The sequence below is a fragment of the Gallinula chloropus genome (genome assembly GCF_964237585.1).
Source record: "Gallinula chloropus genome assembly, chromosome: 1".
Taxonomy (NCBI): domain Eukaryota; kingdom Metazoa; phylum Chordata; class Aves; order Gruiformes; family Rallidae; genus Gallinula; species Gallinula chloropus.
Window position 1 is genome coordinate 14,130,211 of NC_140085.1, and position 19,812 is coordinate 14,150,022.

The window sequence follows — 19,812 nt, forward strand, 5'->3', positions numbered from 1 at the left end:
GAAGTGACGAATTAACTTACATCATCAAACACTTAAAAAAGTGTTCCTGTTAAGTTTAAGAACCAATCTGAAACCAAATGACGACGACTACAATCAAATCAAGTGACTATACCAAATATAGATGGTTAAAAACCACTCAAAAAATAACCTGTGCTCAAAACAGATGTATATCAAAAAACCCGTCTTTTCTAAATGTAGTCAGATATTGGAAAGAACAAGCTCCCTCTTAAGCAAAAATAAAAATACCCCTCATCAATTTTCCTCAAGTTTAAGGAGAATTATTTCAGATTCTGAGGTAGAAGCAGAGTCCTAAAAGACAATTAAAGACAATTCAGTGAAAATGGGCCTCAGGATGACACCCTGTGAAATGATTTATAGTGTATTTACTGTAGTTCTACTAATGAAAAAGCAGTTGTCAGACTTTTCTCAAGAGGATGGTGTCAGTGCTACTGCAAACTCCACTCATAGAGAGTCATGAGTTAGAAAATGAGAACCAAATGGACTCACAGCTGGGAAAAGCCAACAGTAATTAATTTAACTTGCAGCCATTTGTACAGACTTCGTGTAAGTTTAAAAATTTCCCTTGAGAGAAACAAGGTCAGTGAAAGATAGAGTTCATGTCTTCCAGTGATAATGAAAAATACTTACACATAAATAGTGAGGATTTTTTCAAAGGCTTTGATTCTTTATTTGATGCATGGGAAGTTCAACACTTCCATTATGACCAAGCACTACAAATCCTAGCCAATACATGGGATGGAGAATTTATCCTGGTGTTTATTTTGATCCTGATTTATTCTTAGGAGGAAAACAGAGGAACTTCTTCTGTCTTAAATAACCTACCCTCCTTCCCATGATAAACTGGTCTTATGAGAACAGAGGGAAAACAATGTCATTAGAGAGCTTTCATTCGAACTCTTTGATGAAGAAGATGTGAACAGTTTGAGCTCTAACATGTTGTTTCATTTTAATGAGCAGCGAGTACCTTCCTTGTCCTTATTAAAGTGGTTAATGGTGCTTCTACTGCCTCATTATCACTGCTAGAACACATTCGGCGTTGTTCCTACTGCTAAGCCAACTCCTTTTAGTTTGACAGATGATCAGAAAGTCAAATCAGATTGCTCAGAGATACTTGTTAATAAAATTCCAACAGTGTTTCTCTGAGTGCCCATGGGGACACTAAAATTATTTATATTTTCTTGAGGTTTTCTATAATTACTGTGGTTGTACTTTCTCCAAATAAATATATCTATGCCAATTAAAGCCATACTGGGTTTATATGTTGATCAGAGTAGAATAAAACTGTTATTTGGTTTTAATCAAAACACGGAGATTAAATTGAGCTTCCCTTGTATTAACTCCAAATGTTACACTTATGTACTCCAGAAGGTAATTTTGGTGAAGCAGGTTAACATTTTATCACAAAAGCTTATTTTTACATCATCCTAACAAAATTTTATTTTTCTCTGATTTTCACTTTTTCTTGCCTTTTATTTTTTCTTTTTCTTTTTTTTCCTCTTTGGGACAGGTGATTTTTTTTTTGCTTTTTTTTCTAAACACACAGCACATTTTAGACTTAATTGCAATAGGTCATAATGCTGATCGCAGTGTAAATGACTATATGGATAGAGCACAGGACAAAATAACTACAAATGACTGATGTCATTCTAACAACATTCTCCTGCCTTTTCTTTCTGGGTGGAAATCTGATGGCTATGTAAACAGATCTGAACACCACTTACAAAACATTCAGGGTCTGTAGTTATGCTATTTCATAGCCCGTGTAACCATGTTGACTGACTGTATTATAAGCAAGGATTATGAAAATTTTATGAATTGTTTCTATTGGGATATTCTTTAAGTGTTTTGTGGGGGAAAAATGCTACATTTAAGGTTCACAAAAAAAAATTCTTAGTGCAATGGGGCATAAAACCTTACAGCTAATTGCAATTAGATTAGCAACTGTATTTTGTCCATAATGGGAGGATGAGACACAATTACTCCGAATAGCTGCCAGAAAGACTCATTTGCAGAAATCACTTGGTTCTTAGCAAGATTAATAGACAAAGAAAACAAAAGTAGAACAGAAATTAATTTGTGTTTCTCACCAAAGAGTCCAGTCATGGCCACAGTAGGGCTGAACATTTCCCAGGTAGAAGCCCAAAGACTGTGTGACTTCAACTAGGTTGGTGAAGTCCAGACTGATGCTATTGAAAAGCACAGAGGTCATGATGATTTCATCGATCGCCCACACATCTTCACCTTGAGAAGAGTGATATGGTTGCCACCATCTGAACTGAATGCCAATCTGTCTTGCATCTTCAGGCAGCTCCACTGAAATTATTCTGGAAAACAGAACAAAATTATTATTGAAAGTTTTCTTATTTATAATAATTCCATGGGGATGCATTTAATGTTTAATTTTTTCAATTGATCCTAAAAATCCACAAATCATAGAATCATAGAATGTGTAAGGTTGGAAAGGACCTTTAGAGGCCATCTAGTCCAACCCCTCTGCAGTAAGTAGGGACATCTTCACTAGATCAGGTTGCCCTGAGCCCCTTCAAGCCTGGCCTTGAATATCTCCAGGGATGGGGCCTCCAACCTGTTCCAGTGCTCTATCACCCTCAGAGTGAAGATCTTTTTCCTAATATCCAACCTAAATCACCCCTTTTCAAGTTTAAAACTGTTACCCCTCTTCCTACTGCTACATGCCCTCGTGAAAACTTCTTCCCCAGCTTTCTTACAGGCACCTTTCAGGTACTGGAAGGCCGCTATAAGTCCCCTCGGAGCCTTCCCTTTACCAGGCTGAACAAGCCCAACTCTCTCAGTCTGTCACAGGAGAGGTGCTCCAGCCCTTTGATCATTTTTGTGGCCCTCCTCTGGACGTGCTCCAACAGGCCCATGTCCTTCTTGTGCTGAGGGCTCCAAAGCTGGACACAGTACTCCAGGTGAGGTCTCACCAGAGCAGAGCAGAGCAGAGCAGAGCAGAGCAGAGCAGAGCAGAGCAGAGCAGAGCAGAGGGGCAGAATCACCACTCTTGATCTGCTGGCCACACTTCTTATCATGCATCCCAGGATGTGGTTGGCCTTCTGGGCTGCAGATGCACCCTGGTGGGTCGTGTCCAGCTTCTCATCCACGAGTACCCCTGAGTCCTTTTTCTCAGAGATGCTTTCATCTCATAATCTGTATGGATAACGTGGGTAACAGGGATTGTCCCAACCCAGCATATACCACCAAATACCTTAGCAATTGCTGGTATAGCTTCTACCAGTGACAGGGACAGGGGAATTGCTAGTTCTCATGGTATTCTGTGTATTTCTTGATAGACGGACGTGTGCAAAAGCCACTGATTTTGTAAATTTTGCTACCTCTGTGGACCTCTGTAAACTTTACAGTTGCTGCTTCTTGCCAAAAGAATCCTGAGTGCCTACCCAGCTGAAACCCAGCTGTAGGCTGGATCTTGGACTGCTAAGGGGATGATCAGTTGACAAAGATTTTTAACTTCCAGCTCCATCTTCTCAGACACAGTGGGTTTTATCCTGATATGAAGAGATGCACCTTCCTAACTTCGCTGCTTGTTTCTGCACAGCAGTGATGTCATGCCTATGTTGCTCATCCTAGTAGAACCTGTCCCTCTAAATAGCCACGTTCAAAGGGGAAAAGGTTCTTGTCAGACAGTGTGATTACATGTGGTCTCTTGTAGCACATGCTTTCCTTCTATAGTTGCATAGTGATGCAACTGGAGGTGAGCCCCAGGCACTTCTCCTGGTACGCAAGGTCACCTGATTTGTCATGGCAGCTATGTCAACAAACCTATAATTGACAAACTGCAAAGAAAATTAAGAGTAATATCTAATTTCCAGGAGCAATTATCATATGCAGCAGCAGGGAGCATGCATTAATTGCCACAGCAACGATACCTTCTTGAAAGGTCCATAAATCACCAGAACCGTGGTGCCCCATGCTCAATGTACATGAGCTGTGAAACAGACCGTCAACAGGGGCATTTGTTTCTATTGATGCACAATTGCTTGCTGGCAAAAGTGTTTTCAGCAAGCTCAACATGTAGCTGACATTTTTCTTTCTCTCCAGGAAGAAATGTGGATAAAATGACAAATCAAGTAAAGTGTAAATAGAATTTTATACTTAAGGGTTTTTTCAGATTTAGGGCTTTCTAATCTGCCTGCTGCAACGAGTTGGGTGTATATGTAACAGCCCTGTGCCTGCAGTGCTCTTAGAGTAAAAGGACACTCTTAAAAATGACTTGCTAAACTGCCCTTGTAAAGAGTACATTTATAATACTGCTGCTGAATGTCACATTGATTTTAAAGAAGAATACATTAACACATTCGGAAGGAAAAATCAAATGGATTGGCTAAACAAGTGGGGAGCACTCAAAAAGTCCTGGCTGGCATTTCTTAGTGCTGCTTTCTGCTGCCTGTAGTCTGGAGACTGCAGCATTGACAGACAGACAGAGGTGATGGCTGCTGTGTCCATGTTTCAGGGGACCAGCAGTGCACACTCTTTATAGTGGATACATTTGTTTTGCTGCTCAAGAAAACACGCTTGAATGAATTCACACCCTTCTAAGGGACAGACCAAGCCCCATTACTCTCTGGCATGTGAATAAACTACAAGGACTGTCTTTCTACTAAGGATTCCCTAATGGGCAGCAACTCTGCAACTGGTGGGGTTAATTTTTAAAAGCACAAATGACACTAAATCGCTACTGATGCTAAAAGGTGCCAATAGGTTTGTCTTCCATGGTTCTGTAGGGTGAAGCTGTGGAAAGCCGGTACCCGGGCTAGGAGGAGCACTGCATCCGGCATGCACCGTGAAGCACTTGGTGCTCGTGTGAGCTAATGCTCTGTTATAATCCCGGGCATATTTCTCTGATGGTGGCTGTCTCTGATTCCTGCATCTTCCTTTTTATTCTTAACTCATAAGCTTGCACTAATTCTTACTGACAGTAACTTACAGAAAGTCCTAAATCATGACATATACCACTTACACACCTATCAGATGTTAAAATATTTAATGTGTGTTAAAACAAATTTCTCATCCCAGGGGATTAAGCAAACACAATTTTAAAATGTTGGTGTAAACCACCGTGTATGGCACATACGTTAGTATGCAGAACCTGACTACATCTCCAGTTATAACAGCTTCTCCTGTCTGGCTTTGATTTGCTGGAGATAGATGGAGAGGGAGGGAGATTCTTGTTAATGACTTTTCTGCTGCAGAAAAGAAAAGTGTTCCTACTAACATTACCAGCTACCATTAGATTCCTTAAAAACCAGCTGGGAGACCTTTGCTCTGATCTCATTCTTTCAAGCTATGCGCATACCTAATATTGAAAAGCCACCGCTGTTCCGCTCAGAAGAAAAATGCAGCTGTCAAATGTTAGCAGATTAAATGCACCTTTTCAGCAGAACATTAAATGTGTAATTATTTTTTGTATGACTGAAGATTAATTAAATTTCTGGATACAGATTGATTGCCAAACTTTGCAGCAGTCCATCTATGTTACCAAAAAAGCTGATATTTTCAGACAACATAATATGAAAAGGTGAAGCTTTCTTCATGTTCTTCATCATAATTATTGCCAGCATTATCCTCAGGTTGGCCTGTCACTCTTCTATCTGGTCTTCAGTATACATATCCTATGGCAAAACCTTTCTAACCTATATATGTTGTGCTTAACTCTGCCCTGTCAGAACAAGAGTAATTAAATGTTTCATACTCAATCTCAAAAAGCAAAAATTGTCTCTGGCATTAATATAATTTACTACATTTATATCTTAAACTTCATTAAGAACAGTCACCACAATGTGCATTTTCCTTTTTGTTATTAAAATTTCATAGTGCTATATATTAAAAACCTGTAGGGAAATATAATTCCTACAGCTGTAATCCTGAATATAAAAATTAGAAACAGGACCATATAAAATATATATGTGACTATAATAAAGGATGGAAAAGGAAATTTTGAAGAAGGCTCATGAGCATTCCAGGTCATAGGATCTATCCATTTAAAACTTCAGAATTTAAAGCCCGCATACAGTATACTTCTACTAAATACAGCTATTCCTCTGAGATTTTTTTCCATTACAATATTCTTAAACACTTTTTGCAGATTGTAATTGTGTATTCAGCTATTAGCAAGATGAAGTATTGATCTGAACTGAACATATATAAGGAAAGTTAAACGTAGCTGAAGTGACTCGCAGACGTATCTATAGTCCCATCCCTAAATTGACTCAAGTGTTATCCTGGAATTGGATGGAAGGGAAGAGAAGAGGCCACAGGACAAAGCCACCCTTGGGTAGGAATGGTCTAGATGGGATGGGATCTGTGATGCCACCACTGGCTCTGCCTCCCATGTGCCCCCTTGCAGAGCATCTTCTTTTGTTGGGATTTATGGGTTCTGCTGCAGCACCCCATGAAGGTGGAAGCTTCCAGGTTTGAGTGGGTTTGCACAGAGCTAGCTCAGATTGTTCTGGGTTTGCAGGACAGGTGTGCTCATAGAGACTTCTGATTTTGCATATGCTTTATGAAAATTGGTGGATGGTCTCACAAATGTAACAGTAACAGCTTCTTTCTAAACATATCAGATATATTGCTCTCCAATTGGACACCAAACACAGGTGCTGCTAGATGACATGAGCTCTTTGCTCACGGTCACTGGCAGGACCTCCCAGGGCACCGACTCCAGCCCATGGGCACGAAATCATGTAATCCCCTTTGTAACCGGAGCAGGCACAATTTCCCTGCTGACCTGGAGACATTCTCACAGTCAGATTTTGCCTCAGATGTCCTGCACTGCCTGCAAATTCCTATCCCAGAGGATGGTGTAGTGAAGGTATCTATGTCTTCAAAGCTACAAATAATTTATGTTAATTTATCTTTACATGTTTCTGCTTCCATGAGAAGAGTCATGGCCCTATTTCCCACAAGTACATTTCTTCCTGCTCATCCCACACTGCCTCGGCTTGTTCTGTCACATCACCTGAGACTCAGATGTGGTTAAATCCACATGATCATTTTTATAGAAGCAGGCAAAAATGGAAGTGCCCAGAACAGCTGCAAAATTTAAGGAAAAGTGGTAACTTTAAAAGATCTTCATTCCCTCCCACACCATGTGGGCGAGATGTAGTTTCTCCCCTCAACCCAGTGACTACCACCACCAGTTTTACCTGCATGTAGATAGTCCTCTTCGTAATATTTATACATATACCTTGGCTCATGGTAGTTGAGATAAGAGTAGTGTTCCAGTAGTTTCCAGGTGATGCCATTGTCATAGGAGTAGTGCAGCAGTACTCCTTCCCCAGGCTGGTCGGGTGCTTTGCAGGTACTCAGCACTGACTTGCTGCCCAGGCGTAGGGTGAACTGCAGGAACCTGGGTCAGAATTATACAAATATTTATAGAGTACTGTATAAATAGTGGGGTTGTTTTGATGGTTGTTTTTTGTTTGGTTGGTTTGGTTTCGTTTGTGCTGTTGTTGGTTTATTCCTAGCTAGGTTGTTTTCAAATCTAGACAAATTTTGATAAATATCAGTTATGGGCTTTTGTACTGATGATTTGTTTTTACTGTCAAGTAATGCAATGTGGCACACACAGTTAAAAAAATGCCAATCATTATAGAGTTTAATTATTTATTAGGCACTGAAGAGGAGGGAGAGAAAGTGAATGGATCTAATCAGCTGCCACAAGCTGTCAAATAAACACAACCTTATAAATAATTAATTAGCACTTGGCTTTGACACTCAGGTTTGATATTAACATTTCATATTTTCCACCTGAGCTGTACAATAACTTCCCTCCACTCTGTTTTGGGCTCTGTGGTTTACAAAGCAGGACGAAAAAAGGCAAGGCTATGAAATCACCATTAAAATATGGATCTAGGAGGTGGGCTCTTTTAAAAAACTTTCCCTCCCACTAAACAATTGGCTTAATTATACACAAGGTTGTAACTGGAAGGGGAGGGGTTCCCTATTTCTTTGCCTCACATTCCTGCTGTCTTCCTCTCACCTGGACTGGGAGCTGTCAAGGAAGGAGGTGATAAGCTGGCGTCTCCCATCCTTGTTGAAGACTAGGGCCTTGCCGCTGGCCAGGACCCCGCAGCCAAAGCTGACCTCAGCCCCCCGGATGGAGTAAAAGTTGTGGTAGGATGAGAGGCGGGAGCTGGCAAAGCTCTCTGAGATGAACACGGGGAAGGTCTGCGATGCCATCTCACACGCTGGCCCTGAAAAGCCAGGATCGCACCTACAGGTGAGCAAGATTGAACAGCATAGTTAATGACACATCTCCTTCTGTGGTTCGTTGGCAAACGAATCCAGTGGCTGCATTTCCTCATGAACTGATGCCTACAAATCTAAGGGCCAAGAACTTCTTTATTTAGATATTGCATAGCCAATGACTTTCTTTAACTTAGTTCTTACTTTTCCACTTACAAGAAAATATATTTACGAACACTCCACCAATCTACACATAACACATAATACAGAGATACTTTTATTCACTTTCAGGACAAAATACTACAGACATAATTTATAGTTGTTCATATGTAAAATGATTAATTTGCTTTGGTCTGTACCATGTCAGATGTCATTACAAGAAATTGAGTAGCAGAACAGAACTTCCCATGGGTCACAGTCTTGTTGATGCCTACAAATGTTTTCACAGATATTTTGAATGTACTTACTGATTTTGAGTACCTTTACTTCATAGTGTGGACCACTTTTATCAAGCGAGACTTTCAGAAAAGTGGAGTGCTGACCTTCTGTCCCTGGAGTCTGTTAGGCTATGCAATATTAGAACTATGAAAATTGTGATTCTTTCCCAAAATCTAATATAAAAGTGATACAGTCCCCAATCACCTTTAAAACCAGTATAAACCACACATCACTGACATTTGAGTGTGCTCTGTAGCACATTTTAAGGTGATCTGAAAGTTAGACTCTCTCCCAAATGAAAATTATAGGAAAAAAAAATTAAGTATGCTGCTGTTTAGAAAGACTGATCTTTAGCTTTCCAGTGAGCTTTATGCATGCTGGGAGCTATGCTAGTTTTATATTTAGTCATCTCAAAAAGCAAGGGCTGAAATGAAAATCACTTCAACTTTCAGATTATCAAGTGAACTATGTGACAGAAATGGAATACAAGTACTAAATTACAACTCTTACTTGCAGCCGTTCCTAGTACACTGTCCTCGCCCTGAGCAGAATTTGAGGCAAGAGGGACCAATATAAACTGCAGAGAAAAGAAATCAATTAAATGACAGGTTATTTTCTGTGATAAACAGGATATAATGAACACAATAAAATATACAGACTTGATCATGCAGTTATTGTATTTATCTTAATCCCACTAGCTGGAAGAAGTCTATAGAAGGATAAACTGTATGTGATTGTATCCTTCTATGGAAGTGAGCAATGGAATTTTGCTCTATGTCAAGGATAACATTATTTAATGGGTAATGTCTATCCATGGCTTGAGACACTAGTGGTTTTAATGTACCTGATTTTTCTAAGACTGAATGAGATTGGATGATTTCCTATGCACTGGCAATTTTCTTGCCTTCTCTTTTCTTCCTCTTATTTTGGAGATGAAATCAAATATATACACATGTATATTAGTGCATTCCAATAGCAGTCTTGCAGAGTTTTAAAATGTATCACTGCTTCTCTCACTGAAATCCACATTCTTAACTTCACTAGACTTACTGGAATTAGAATCTGCCCTCATATGTCTTAAGTAACTTAAATATCATATACTTCCACTGATTCTTTCAAATGGAATAAGACTCCAAATCATATGCACTCAAAAATACTCCAGACATGTTTTACTCTTAATCTTCTTCCAATGACTCCTAATCAACAATGTTAATATTTTGTGAAAAATATGAAGGATAGAAAGATGAGCAAATCTCATTATAATCAACATCTCATTTCACTACTAAAAAGAAAACCATTAACCTGGATATAGACCAAATGCATTAATCTGTGTGTAGCCCAAAGTGATAATTTTTGGGGAATGTCCTTTCAATACAATATGATAAACAGGACTTAATCATGAAAAGTGTCATCCTTTCTGTTGAAAAATGCCTATTACTTGGAGTTATCCACTTGCACCGTAACTTTTGGAATGTCACTCATATAGCTACCGATTTGGAAATGTCTGTAAGAAGCAGTACTTACTCCCTCTCTTAGTTTTACGATGTTGCCCGTCATAGTCGTGTGTCAGTACTCCCTGGCAGATGCACTCTAAATCCCTGTTAGCTGCTCCCTGTAGCTAACTCCTCATCAGACTTCAAGCGATTTCTAGATTTTCTCACTTTTCAGGGTGCAAAAATTCTGTACTGTCTGTTTGATTTATTTGTCTCTTTCGAGGTCTTTTTGAGGGGGTGGTAAAAGTAGAAGGGTTAAAGATGTAATGATGTAGTTCGAAATGAAAAAAGCTTTATGAAAATTGGCGTTTTTCCAGTGTCTCTAAAAGATGGCCAGCTTCCAGATTTTATTTAAAACTTAATTCATATAAGAAACAGTTGTGAAGCTAAAAGTCAGAGTGCTGAATCCTTGCAAATCTTCTTCTCCAGGAATTTAAGTGGCTTGCCAATATTTATAAGCCTTTCCCTACAATACTGAAGTGCAAAGCTTCAGTTCCACCAGTATCTAACAAAGGAGGCACGTAAAACCTCATAAACACGTTCATCTTTAAGACATGATTCCCATGTCACGGTTCTACACCTCAAAAAAAATTTCAGAGCAGGCAGTTTTCAGGCAGATGGTTGGTAAAACTGCTTTTGAGATGGTACAGAGTGAAGCATGCAACACCCTTTGATGGGATTGTATTTAGTTGTACAAGCAAAGGTTGCAAAGATACGTGAATTGTCCATTAATTTTAAAAATCTTGTTCTGTTCTGTTGTAGAGAATTTGGATCCTTGCACTGATTTTATCTTGCTCTTTCTGTGGACTTCTGTGAGAATCTCCAACCCTTGCAGCCTGCATTTTATTAGGTAGCACTTCACCTTTTCAGATACACACAGATATCTTATGTATATGTACCTAAATTTTCCCTTCATTTTACTTTCTTTTTTTACTCCAAAGACAAGCATGAATACTTTATTCAGTCAAGATGATGCTATTTCCTCTTAATGTGATTAAGAAAACAATTTTAATCACTTTTTGTGAAAAACTTTAATTTGTAGCTTCACATTTCTAGGCTGCTTCAAGAATTTTCTTTTCAAAACTAGTCAGTAATTTAATTTTCAAGATTTTTCAAAATGTATCTATTTACTGATCCCAGGCTCTATATGAATCCTTACTAGGAATCACCACAAAACTTTACAGGCTATTGTACATCATTGTAAATCCTTAGATTACATACTACTGAAATCCATCAAAACAAATTCTGGATGTAGTTTACTTTGTCCCAAAACATCTAAGGCTAATGGGCAAAGCTAAAAAATGAGCACCTTCTCATAGCTAGCCCTTTCAATCATAATTATTTCTGCATTTCATACCATGTATCTATTTTATTCTGTGTTCCTAATTAGGTTTTATGTGCTTCAAAGTATTTCCTTTCAAGACTGCCCCCAGTTATGCTTTGGACCAAGTCTCATGATTATATGAGTCAATATAAGCTCTTCCCAGTTCATCACATCCATTTAAAGAGCAAGTAATGATTTTCTAAACCTAGTCTGGTTTCCTTAAACAGATGGTACTGTCCCCCTGAAGATACTGTAAACAACGTAAAAGCTCTGTCAGTGTTTGGTCGCAGCACTGCTTTATGAAGGTCTTCTGTGTCCAGAAGGAAGAAAATGTCCCAGATGCTGTAACTGTTGCTTAGGCTGGCACAGCACGTGTCCTTAATAGCACAGTGTAGTACCTATTTTTGTATTTAGGTCTAAGTAGTCAGGGAGAATGTTATATTCATCCCTTGCCACCAATATATTTTCCTGGGAAGCATTCAATTAAACAAACAAACAAAAAAAGGGTAATCTGCTAGGCTATTGTCTTTTCAAATGACAGAATTCCCCTCTAGCTTCAAAATGCACTTGTTAGCAAGTGCAGATAGAAAGAAAAGGAAGTTAACAAACTGAAAATCCTTTGACCTGTGATTCTCGAAAGTACGTTTACTTGGAGCAGCATATAAAAATTTACTCTTCCGATGTATCATGATCATGGGTATGAATACTAACTATTATCAATTGCCCACATATTTCCAAGGATTGGTCCTGTTTGTCTCCATCGAATCCTGGTGTCACTTGTTAACGCCGCATTGGGAAGTGGAATAGTTATTCGGTTCCACCTGAAATACATATAGCACAAATACTAACATTTTACACTGATAGTTGTTAACCAACTGTATGTTTTGCAGATGTGTTTACTTACACTGCAAGCTTTGTGAGAATTTTTAATTCTGAAATCTGCTCGAATGAAGCAGTGTTGCAGCGTTTGAAAATACAAATGATAAAAAAAGAACATGGGGCACAATATTTTCATACAAGATATGAACGTTAATTACCCTGTTATAAACCCCAGCCATTCTCCCCTGTATGAATGCATGAAGTCAACAAAGATCTTAACCTGCTTCACTATAGCAACTCCTCCATCACAGTGAATATCCCTAAAATTCATACTGTATTAAACCTTTCAGTGTGACTGAGCTCTGCCTGATGGAAACCCTCGGGGATAAGAAATGGGGCACAGAGGATTTGGCCTGCTGTGGTCTGGGCCACCATTCTCATGTCATGCACCATGACTACGCTTCCTACATGCACCAGGGGAAAAGGTTCCTATAAAAATGGAATAGAAGTGGGGGTCAGAAGACCCAACTACACCCTTTTCTTTCTCATGGCCAAATCTGCTGCTCTGAAGTGTCTGTGGAAGTTGGGATGCAGACACATACAGAGTCATGGGATCAGCACTACGCAACGAGATGTCACAGTTAATTTCATAGTCAGAACATCGCTGAACAGACTTAGTAGAAGGGTTGATAGAAGAAAGTTATACTAACAACTGTCTCCACCTGCAGGAGTATAAAGGATGTGCTTCATTATAACCCAATATTGGGATTCTAATTGAGTAAAGGTGTCTGAAGATGTAAATATAGCTTTAACTGATGGTTCCTCTGACTAAGAAGAGAATTTCTGTGGTTTTGACAAGGTATAACTTTTCTTTTAATTACCAGCATGCTGTCCACAGTTTATTTTTTTCATTTATCTTTAACATCAGAAAAACAATATTATAGCACAGAAGCCACCCCATAATTTCAAGTTTCATTACTGGGCAGCAAGGGAGACCTGAACACTGTCCTCAGCTGGTAAAAAATGAAAGATGACACGGGGTTGCATGCTTTGCTGCTTTCTTCTGTCACCTATAATTCACTTCTCTCATTTTGCATCTCAGCTTTGTAGCAAACACTCTCACCCGCTGTAGTTTTCAGAGGCGTAGATGGTGCTGTGGGGGAGGTGAGGCCCAGCACATATCTCAGGCAAACACTCGGTGTGGAGCAGGGACCAAGAGCGACCGTGGTTGGTTGAAAACTCCAAGCTGACACTGGTAACACAGTGAAGGAAAGAAAGGAGAAAGGCACCGTGAGCCTACCCGGCACTGATATTCATACAGTAGCACCAGCACTGAAAAAACACCACATCTGCTATTCCTAATAACTAGTGCTGAAACATGAAATAATTTTAAGCAGACTTTACATACAAGAAATACTGAAAATACAAGCATGAAACAGTGTTTTAAAACAAGGGTAACCTATAGACTGAGGATTGCCTGAACACCTAGTCCTTGCTCGGCCACTGTTAAATAGCTAGAAATTGTTTCAAACATAATGAGGAGAAAACTTGGATTCATGAGAGCTTGACAGCATTATGTCAACACAGGACACTTATAATTGCCAGCTGCTAACCCTTACTTCTTCAGAAGGTGGTAAAAGTCCACTAGTTAGTCATATGTTGGCTGATTCTTCCTTTCCATTGCCAACATATATTAACTTCATTGAACTCCTCAGTCACCTGCCTCCTCCATCCATCATGCCTAAATGGAGACCAGAAAAGCGCTATGGAGCAGTGAAAATGGCCAGTCATTGCCCCTGCCCCCTCCCAAGGACTGCAGAGGATGGAGGGGACCTTGGGAAGTGAACCTTCAGTGAGCCCCTGTGGCAGGCCAAGCCCCTGGGAGCCTCTGCACCACCCAGCTGTAGTGACCTCTGGAAGCTTCCTCCCACCTCACAGAGCTTGGAGTGCTCAGTGGTGAATTTTGTGAATCATATGGACAAAAACATATGCAAAAACCTCCAGATTTGCTAGGAAAAAGGCCACCGTTCCCTGGTTTAATTCCCTAGCAGTAAACCAAACCATCTGTATGCAGATGGTGATGTTAGAGAACTGGAAACTGAGATCATCCACTGAGTCTGTAACAAGTTATTAAACCCATTCTCCCAAAAGTTAATTGATAACTTCAGTTTTCAAAAAGCTGGAAATTTTCCCCTCATTGTTTCACATCATATTTAAAAAAGCCTCTGTTTACAATCTAGGAGTGGAAGGAAATCCTTCCTTCTTTTGCATTCTGAGGACCTTGAAAAAGTAATATAGAGAGTGCTTGCTTTATTAAGGATTTAGTATTTTACTGAAATACTCTTGTAATTTCCTCTATATAATTAGCTTGTAATATTCTGTTTTATTTTAAGTAATGTCAATGGAACATTATAAAAGTCGAAATTCATGACCTCATCACTAAATTATTGGATTATAACTTTTCATTATAATTTGCTGAAAATATTACTTTATTTAAATGTACCATCACTGTGATATTATAAATGCATATTAAAATGCTTTATGGAGGTTTTGACTAATTTGTTTCAGATTTAACTGTAGTGATACCTTGGAGGGTCATATTTACTGCATATATTCTGTGTGAGTCTCACACATTTACAGCTATGAAGCATTATGAATAAAGCTGTAGACCAAGAGATGGGAAATGCTGCTGTATTTGGAATAATGGAGACCTAGAGTTTGTTTTGTTATGAAGAAGGTAACTTCTGCTTCAGAAAGAGTTTATGTGAAGGAAGAAAATTAATCTTTCAAAATATATCCCCGTTAGATTACAGACTGAGACAGCAACTTTATGTAACACGTTTACAGGCCAGGAGTGTTTATAGGTGAAGTCTCCACTAGGCATGCAGAAAAATGTTGCTTCCTTCCTTTCCCATCACATACAAATGCAATGACTCCATTTTTGCTGCCCCTTGAATTGGGCTGCCCTGCATGGCTGACAGGACTGTCAGCGCTAATGCAGCTCTTTCCAGTCAGAAGTAGATGCCATGGGATGTGATTGTAAAAGCATACACAGTCTCCTCCTTTAAACTCCTTACTCTGGAAAAATATAAAGTAACTTAATCCTCACGAAGTATCAGGATAAACGTTCTCACATGTACATAAGGAAAAAGGGGCAGTGGACAGTTTGGTTTTGGGCATCCCATTTGAAGAAGGATGTTCAGAAACTGGAGAGCTGAAGTAGAGGATGACCAAGATGTCTCTTGCCTTGAGGACCAAGCAAGGAGGGGCTGGGGAGCCAACTCACTCAGCCTGGTGAGGAGGGACAAGACATGGCAGCCTGCAATGGTCCAGAGAGAACTCACAAGGGAGACAGAACCAAACTCTCCTCAGTACTGGCAGACAGAGCAGAAAGGGCAATGGCCATAAAGACATGGTTTCAGAGTTTTGTACTGGACATTGGGAAACAGTTTTTCACTTGAGTAGGTCAACCAGAGAGGTAGCACAATATCCATCTATGGAGGTTTTCAATTAATGGATAGGCAAAGCCATGGCTGACCTATGCTGGTAATGATCCCACCTTCAGCAGCAGGTTTCACTGTCTGACTTGTGCAGGTCCCTTCCAATCAACATTTCTAATATTCTATAAAAGGTGGATCAGAAAATTACTCCTTTCCCTCCCCCTTAACTTAATGGAAAAACTAATCTTGAATATCCCAATGAAGTGAAGACAGCAAAAGACTTCTGTGGTCAATGTAAAGGGATTGAGGTCCTCACACATTGGTGGCCATCAAAATGAGAGCCATTTATCGACAGTGTTACTAGAACTAATTATGCTTGTGGCATTAGTTGTCTCTGGGAGGTCAGCAGAACAGGTTTCTGCTGTTGTCTTCACTACCTTCCCCCTTACACAGTTTTTAGATGTAAATCTCATATCCATTAGAAACTGAAGCAAAGGTTGCTCTGAAATAATGACCATATGTCAGAGTAGTGGACTAAGAAATGCAAGTTTTGGCCTGGAAAGCTATTTAATAGACTCCTAATTGCATATAAAATATACAGATTTGGGCCTGTGGAGATCAGGAGAAACATTAGCTTTTCAGCATCTTATATTTGTCATTATTAATTGGCTTCATTCTTTCAGATAAAAAACAAATCAAATACTCATATAGATCTTATAAACCAAAATGTACAAGAAAGCAGATAATCAAAAGAGAATTTTCTCCTTTTGTACCTGTTACCAGGCTGATAAGTTCCACAGCCCAGATTGATGGAAAACTGGATCATGTGAGTCACTGTGGAAGGGAGCACTGGAAGGACGTGGAAGTAATCCACAGCCCAGACATTCCTGTTGTGGACTTGGTGATTCTTTTGCTTCAGGCAAAACTTGGTGGCTACAGTCTGCAGGTCCGGACTAATGACAACAGAAACCAATGATGGAACCTTTAAAAAGAAATTAAATCAGGCTTAAATAAAACAAATAAAATTTTAAAAGTCATATAGAAAAGGGCTATTTAAAATAGAAAAGCAACTTCAAATGTGTTCTAACCAAATGTGCTTCATTTCTGTTAATATTTTTTAGCCACCTTCTTCCACAGAAAACCCCAAATAAAATATTTTATAGTATGTGCATAGTTGTTAGCACTCTGGATACCAGCACTGCTTATCACCTTAGTGGGAGCAGTTTGCTTGGTTGTAAAGACAGTGTAGAAAAGGCTGTACCGTCTGTGTTCTGAAAAACACTAGTTTATTTTTTCAGTGCTCAATGTATAGTGGAAGATGATATTTATCCTGCAGCCTTTCAGCTCACAGAAGCAAATTCAGGGTAACGGCATGTCTAGTGTGAATATGTGAGAATGGAGTAACAGCATGAGTTCACAGGCATATGCAGGGAGGATGTTATGTCGCTGAAATAAATGAAAGCACTGCTTTACACAGCTTAGCCTTTGTCCTAAAGCAATGTAATTAGACTTTTATTATGTCAAAAGAGGATGTCAGCTTTAAAACTGCTTGTTTTAAAATAAATTCCACAATGAAGTCAGTGTAATTTCAGATCCTATCTCTTCCCAAGTTCTCCAATAAATTTTTTATTATTTTACAATTACAGTTTCCTTAGTTTTAAAAAAGTTCTACCCTGTCTTTCACACAGAAGCAGGCAAGGAGGGAAGCCATGCACAATGAAACAATGCATGTGACTCAACCAAACTCAGGCCAAACCCTACAGTAAACATTTGCTCCCTGAATGTTAAAGTTACAGTGAAAAGCACACAGACCTGTGCTTGAAATCAGCTTCACTGTTACCACCACATCTTCACACACTCTATAAGCCTACTGCATTTCAATCTCTAGCTCATCCACTTGTGTGTGTATTACGTATTGATTTTTTGCTGCCATTTCTATGGCAGCAAAGTAAGGACACCTCAGGGCTGGGTTACTCCAGGGAGACATGGTCTGAGTGCTTCCTTGCCCTAAACATGAAGGACCCTGACAGTGAGCTTGAGGTCCTTACTGTCCTGCCTGAAGGTGGTTGGTGGGTGTGGTTGATTGGAGGCTGCACTATCCACGGAGAAGCTGCCTGCACACACTGCCAGCAGTCACATCCTATGGCTGAGATAATGCCTGCATCACTGCAGACCCTCTAAGAGAGCACATAACTGTATTAAAAATGGAAATAAAAAAGATAAAATTGGAAATTTCCTGCACCAGGCACACTAAAGACATCAAGGCATTTCTGAGTCACTCTCCTCCCAGCCACTGATCCCACCACAACTGAATCCCTCAGGATGTAGTTCCTGACTATTAAACCATGGTTAGCAGGAGCTTGAGTGGAGACAGGAGTAAATTATTTGTGATACATTCTCAATGCCCATTTGCCTGTTACCCTCGCAATAGCCAATGCTGTTGTCCTGCTTTGGGGTAATCATTTGCAGTAATCATCAATAACTGCAGAGCTGTGCTGCAAAGGCACCTATTGCTGCAATATCTGTACACGATTTACATGTTTGGGAAGGTCATGCCTAACTGTCCCTGTGCAATTCAGTAAACAGCACTGTTGTGATGGCTTGAAAATAGATTGATCTATTCATCCCATCCAACTACTTTGTTTAAGACAATTTACCTTGTAAGCAGCATAGCTCAGGGTATCAAGCTGTATGTGTTCCCTCCTGCCTTCAATCTTGGCATAAAGTATGACATCATTTTCATGGGATTCTCCAGAATCACAAGTTCCCCCTATACAACACACATTTGAGGGAGAAAAACATTAATTGAAGTCCTTGTTATTGGAAAGTGGAATCATATTATGCAGACATAATTATGAAAATAATTACAACCAGCTGCTATTTAACTTAGGCTATGAAACAAAAGAACAGCAGCCCTAAGGACACAGTGTATATGAATTATTTCATCAGATACACCATGCCAGAGATCAAGGGGGTTGACAATTATGAAAACCTCAAGTACCTCTCTTAACCAGCTTATCAAAATAATTTTAATAGAAAATGCTGTGCCCAAAGCAATACGTCTATCTGCATGCTTTAAATCCTATTTACTTAGAAATGCTCTGCATTTTGAGTTCTCATCAGTGAACTGTTATTTAGTACTCACACTCGGTGCAGCCACGCACATCATATGTGAGGACCGCTTACATGCTTCTCTGCTGATAGTCTAGAAGTTGTGAATTTGCTGTTAGTAGGAAATGAGGAAGACTGCTTCATATCTTATTTGTTCTGCTGAACATTATACTGTCTACACTATATCCTAAAAGGGATGGATGGTGCCTGTTGTATCACACAAATCATGTGTGACATGGTTGCCTCACTGCAATGGGGCAACATTTGAAATACCTTTATATCAGTGGAACCCAAACCACTTATTAACCTTCTCCGAAAGAGCAGATGTATTGGCAAATATGAGCATTAAGCTCAGCATCATAGTTACGAGGTGGACATCATCACACTAGTTTGGTGTTCTGGAAAAATGTTTTTAAGACAATGTATCTGTAATTGAAACAGAAAATATAATTTCCCTGTACAATATGGGTGCTACACATTAAAAAAAAAAAACAAACAACAAAACAACAGAAAAAAACAGGGTGAGGAAGCTACTTTGTAAGGTCTGTAAAGTAGAAAAGTTGCACGAGAAACACTTTCTCTCCTTTTTTTCACTGCAGATGGTCTTGGACTGAACTGGGCAAAGCAATCTAGAGAACCAGGTAACATGTGGATCTTTGGTGTGTATTATATTGTAATAAGGAATGTCATGCATCCTTTCAAATACTCTGCTTATCTGAATGTTTAAACTATCATTTATTTAATTTACAGGTACTTACAGAATACATTTTTCAAGCAATACCCCACTATCCTCCGTGCCTGCATGTGCTGACAACTTCTCCCCTAAGTTCAGAAGGTTGAGCAAATTTCTTTCCTGTTTTTCTTGCAGGTGTTGTAATGCTTGGAAGAACTGGGAAAAAGCATCCTCTTTTTCCTGTGCTTTATTGACAATTCCTGCTGCACATAG

The 19,812-nt window shown here is 39.4% G+C and overlaps 1 protein-coding gene across 1 annotated transcript in view; it reads right to left on the reverse strand.

The window, feature by feature from the left end:
- RELN (reelin) overlaps positions 1-19,812 on the reverse strand; it is a gene marked incomplete at its 5' end in the record, with an annotated part of 289,955 nt that overhangs the window by 91,503 nt on the left and 178,640 nt on the right. Inside the window, 8 exons of the mRNA XM_084269735.1 lie at positions 2,109-2,345; positions 7,241-7,402; positions 8,036-8,269; positions 9,190-9,256; positions 12,208-12,317; positions 13,439-13,567; positions 16,529-16,737; positions 18,413-18,525. Of these exons, the coding sequence (XP_084125861.1) occupies positions 2,109-2,345; positions 7,241-7,402; positions 8,036-8,269; positions 9,190-9,256; positions 12,208-12,317; positions 13,439-13,567; positions 16,529-16,737; positions 18,413-18,525 (1,261 nt within the window). The remainder of the gene's footprint in view (positions 1-2,108; positions 2,346-7,240; positions 7,403-8,035; positions 8,270-9,189; positions 9,257-12,207; positions 12,318-13,438; positions 13,568-16,528; positions 16,738-18,412; positions 18,526-19,812) is intronic.